General features: G+C 47.3%; 1 protein-coding gene across 1 annotated transcript; it reads left to right on the forward strand.

Annotated features, from left to right (window-relative positions):
• Positions 1 to 920: 920 nt before the first annotated feature.
• On the forward strand, positions 921 to 3,306 carry LOC148436109 (uncharacterized; the record flags this gene model as incomplete). The annotated part of the gene is made up of 1 exon (XM_088465287.1): positions 921 to 3,306. A coding segment is annotated over one exon (924 nt), but the record flags the coding sequence as incomplete, so codon positions are not given.
• Between the last annotated feature and the right edge of the window lie 682 nt (positions 3,307 to 3,988).

Here is a 3,988-nt window from a genome sequence, read left to right on the forward strand (position 1 = left end):
TCTTGCGGAGGTCATGGGATAGCCCACTATCTCGACTTCTTGTGTGTCGGCCCTTCTGGTTCAGATAGATGTAGTTATTTGTTGTTTTCTTTGCAAGCGCTGTTTTTTCATTTTGGAGTCCCAGTTGCTGCGGACAAAACTGAGGGCCCTGCCTCTTGCTTGTCATTCCTGGGTATCGAGATCGATACCTCGGCGGGCGCCTGTCGCCTTCCCCTCGATAAGGTTCACAAATTGCGTAATGCCATAGAGGAGTGCACGGCTTCCAATAAAATTACCCTGCGGCAGGCGCAATCTCTCCTGGGCCTGTTGAACTTTGCCTGTAGGGTCATTCCTATGGGCAGAGTTTTTTCGCGCAAGCTAGAAAGGGCCACGGCTGGAGTCACTAAGCCGAGACATTTACTCCGTTTGTCCTCAGAGATTAAGCGGGACCTCTCTGTCTGGGTCTCGTTTCTGCAGGATTTTAATGGTGTCCGGCTGTGGTTGCCTCCACCCGCGGACAATTTGCAGCTGCAGCTGTTCACCGATGCGGCAGGCGCCACGGGATTTGGTTGCTACCTTGATGGTTCCTGGTGCGTTGGTCATTGGCCAGAGGAATGGGAAGGAAGGGGTTTGACCAGGGACTTGCTCCTTCTCGAACTCTTTCCCATAATGGTTTCCTTAGAAATCTGGAGTGAACGCTTGCGCAATCGCAGCATCGTGATCAGGTGTGACAACCTGGGCGTGGTGCACGCGATTAATCGTCAACGCGCGTCTTCCCTGCTGGTTTTGAGTTTGCTTGCGCAGCTGGTGCTGACATGTTTGCGTTTTAACATCATGTTTAAAGCAAGACACGTGCCGGGGGTAGAGAATGGGATAGCTGATGCGTTATCACGTTTTCAGTGGGCTAGATTCCGATCTTTGGCCCCTGGTGCTGACGTTGATGCTGTGCTTTGCCCCTCTTATGTTTGGCAGGTGATCGAGCCGGCATGGAGGGCTTAGCAGAGCAGTCTCTAGCTCCCTCCACTTTGCGGGCTTATCGTCAGGCTTGGCATGAATGGGAAGACTATTCCCGTAGCAGCAGGCAGGCAGGTAAGGGTCAGCATCGTGCGATGCTTTCTTTTATTTGGAGTCTCCGTTTGGGGGGTAGATCCAGGGCTTCTATGGCGCGCTCCTTGGCAGGCATTGCATTTTATGTTAAATTAAAGGGACAACCTGACGTTACTAAAAGCTTTCTGATTGCGAAGGCTTTAAGGGGTTGGGCGCGGGTCTCTCGGCCAGTTGCTGACCGTAGGAAACCTGTGGACGCCCATTTGCTTCCGGCAGTGCTGGGGGCAGTCCCCGAAGTGGCGTTTACCGAGTACGAGGCGATCCTGATCCAACTGGCGTTTTCGGTGGCTTTTCACGGCGCATTGCGCGTATCGGAGTTGGTGGCATCTTCCAAACGGGTTGATGCCACCATGCTCTGCTCGGATATCTCGGTCACTCATCGAGCTTTGCTTTGTAGGATACGGCGGTCAAAGACCGACCAGACTGGTAGGGGTAGGTGGTTCTCGTTGAGTCCGTCTAAGGACGAACGGATCTGCCCTGTGGCGTTAGCGATGCGTTACGCATTGTTACGCCCGGATGTACCTGGTTCATGGCTTATGCACTTGAACAGGACTCCGCTTACCAAATACCAGTTTGGTTGGTTTCTGAAGCGGTGTGTATCGGGTTTAGGCCTCTCACCTCAGGATTTTGGTAGGCACTCATTTAGGATCGGCGCCGCAACTTCGGCAGCTGCTGCGGGTTTCTCACCGTCGGAAATTAAGTCACTGGGACGTTGGAAATCGGATAGTTATAAAAGTTACATCCGACCTACTCATTAAGATTGTTTGGAACCATAGGGCAATGTAATATTTTCAATGTTATGTTTTATTGCTTGCCTGGTTTTCTTGTTTTTGTCTCAAGTTCCGTCTCGTCTTGTCTCGTCTGTTACCCCTGTCTACCCTACTCGGGATTAGCTACTCGCCATTGCTGGCAATGGGAGTCTTGAGGGATTTTACAATTTTTGCCTGATCTGACGGATTCAATTCGGCTAATTTCAAAACATTTAATTAGGTCATAGTCCATCCCTCAGCAGGTTTTTATTTTACCTCTTGCCGAGTTCACATGTTTTTTCCCAATTTCCCCCCACCCATTCTTCCCCTTTGTGTCTTTTTGTTTGTCCTAGCCACTTTAAATAGTAAAGCTGGCAACCAATAGAAACTTTTTCTTTTGGCAGATACTCACTTATTGTTCTTTCAGATTCCACTAATACACCATAAAATTTTATTGTTTTATTACAACTACTAATTTGGTATTTACTGCTTTTCTCCATTTTTAGGTTTGCTCTTTGACACGAAGGACATTTGGCTTATAGGCCATTCTTATATTTTCTGGGCCGCTAGCTTTATGAGTTCAGATCATGCTCCACTTTGTGAACATTCTGCTAGGATCCGTTGGATAGGTTTCAGGGGTATGAGATGGCATTCCTTTTGTCCTAGACTGTTAGAGTACGCAAAAAATTTTGGCAGGCCACGTATTTTGGTGACCCATTTAGGAGGCAACGACTTAGGACAGAAGTCCTCTTTAGCATTGCGACTTGATATAATTAACGATTTGGCGAGGGTGCTATCGGCCTGGCCCTCGTGTACATTACTTTGGTCTTGCATTGTGCCTCGGCAGGTCTGGCGTGGGGTTAGGAGTTTTCCCGCTATAAATGAGGCTAGGAAGAAGCTTAACTTTGCAGTAGCCAAATTTGTGATGGCCAATGATGGCCGTGTCATTTACCATAAGGGCATTCAATTTCGTTTTAGTCATTTATATAGGGCTGATGGAGTTCATTTGACAGAAGAAGGGGTGTCATTATTTCTTGTGGATCTTTTTAGGGTGTTGGCGTTATTGGGGTAGTCCTTGGTATGGTGGCGGTGCGGCGGTTCTTCTAAGCAGAACCTTGCTGTGGCGGGAAAGAACGGCAGTTCACCAGTCCAGGTGCAATTATGAGTTAAGGGCGTTCCCTTCGTTGACTGGTAGTTGGCTGTACCAACCTAACGGGGGGCAGTATCATCACCTAAACGGGTGGGTAGTCAAGTTAGAGGGTGAGCATTACCTTTTGTGTTTGACATGGTTTACATGGTTATGTGTATGCACTCTGGGCGATCTACGCCTGCTATGTCTTTTGTTGTTTGTGTGTGGGCATAGCAGATCTGGCTGATTTCTGGCCGTCCTTTCTTTGCCACCATACATCCTTAATTAATTTAAGAATTAATAAATAATATTAATTTCTCCAATAAATCGCCATCAAGTTATCTGCCAAATCCACGTCTCAGTGTCTTTATTTTATGTTAGTATGATAAGTGGTTTGCACACATGACAACGCCTCATCCGATAGAAGGTTTAACAAGCAGAACTGAGAGCCCAGTAGCGGGGAGGGGACAGGTCGCCCCTATGGTATATATTAATAAACATTGCCCTATAAGAACTAACAGTAAGCATTTTGCAGGAGTAGGATAGTGTCATAAACAACTGGTCAATGGAAAGGGTAGGATTTTTTTTTATGACCTACGGAGGTACTGGTCATGTATGGAAATGTCCCTGTGTCTCTCACCAGAGGCTTACACACAAGGGAATCAAGGCTGTTATACCAATCAGATAAGGAAAAGTCAGTAATAACTGAGTTTACTTGGTGCCCAGCAGAGACCAGCCAATTGTAGCCTGGGGGTGGGGGACTCTTAGCATTGGCCCAGGAGGAATGGACAATCTATAGAAGGTGATTTCTGGTATAGAACAAAGGGGCTAGCTGTGTCTTGGGAGTTAAAATTCCCATTTTGTCTGGCCCATATTGTATGTGAGGCTAATCTTTTGAGTTTGTGTGGACATCAGACATTTTGGGTCCTCCCCAAAGCCTTACATTCCCCCTCTCACATTATTTTGGGATATCTATGTGATTATACACTCAATGAAAATAGAGATGAGCGGTTCGGTTTTGGCT

The sequence above is a fragment of the Taudactylus pleione genome, unplaced genomic scaffold (genome assembly GCF_031769625.1).
Source record: "Taudactylus pleione unplaced genomic scaffold, aTauple2 ptg001956l, whole genome shotgun sequence".
NCBI classification, from domain to species: domain Eukaryota; kingdom Metazoa; phylum Chordata; class Amphibia; order Anura; family Myobatrachidae; genus Taudactylus; species Taudactylus pleione.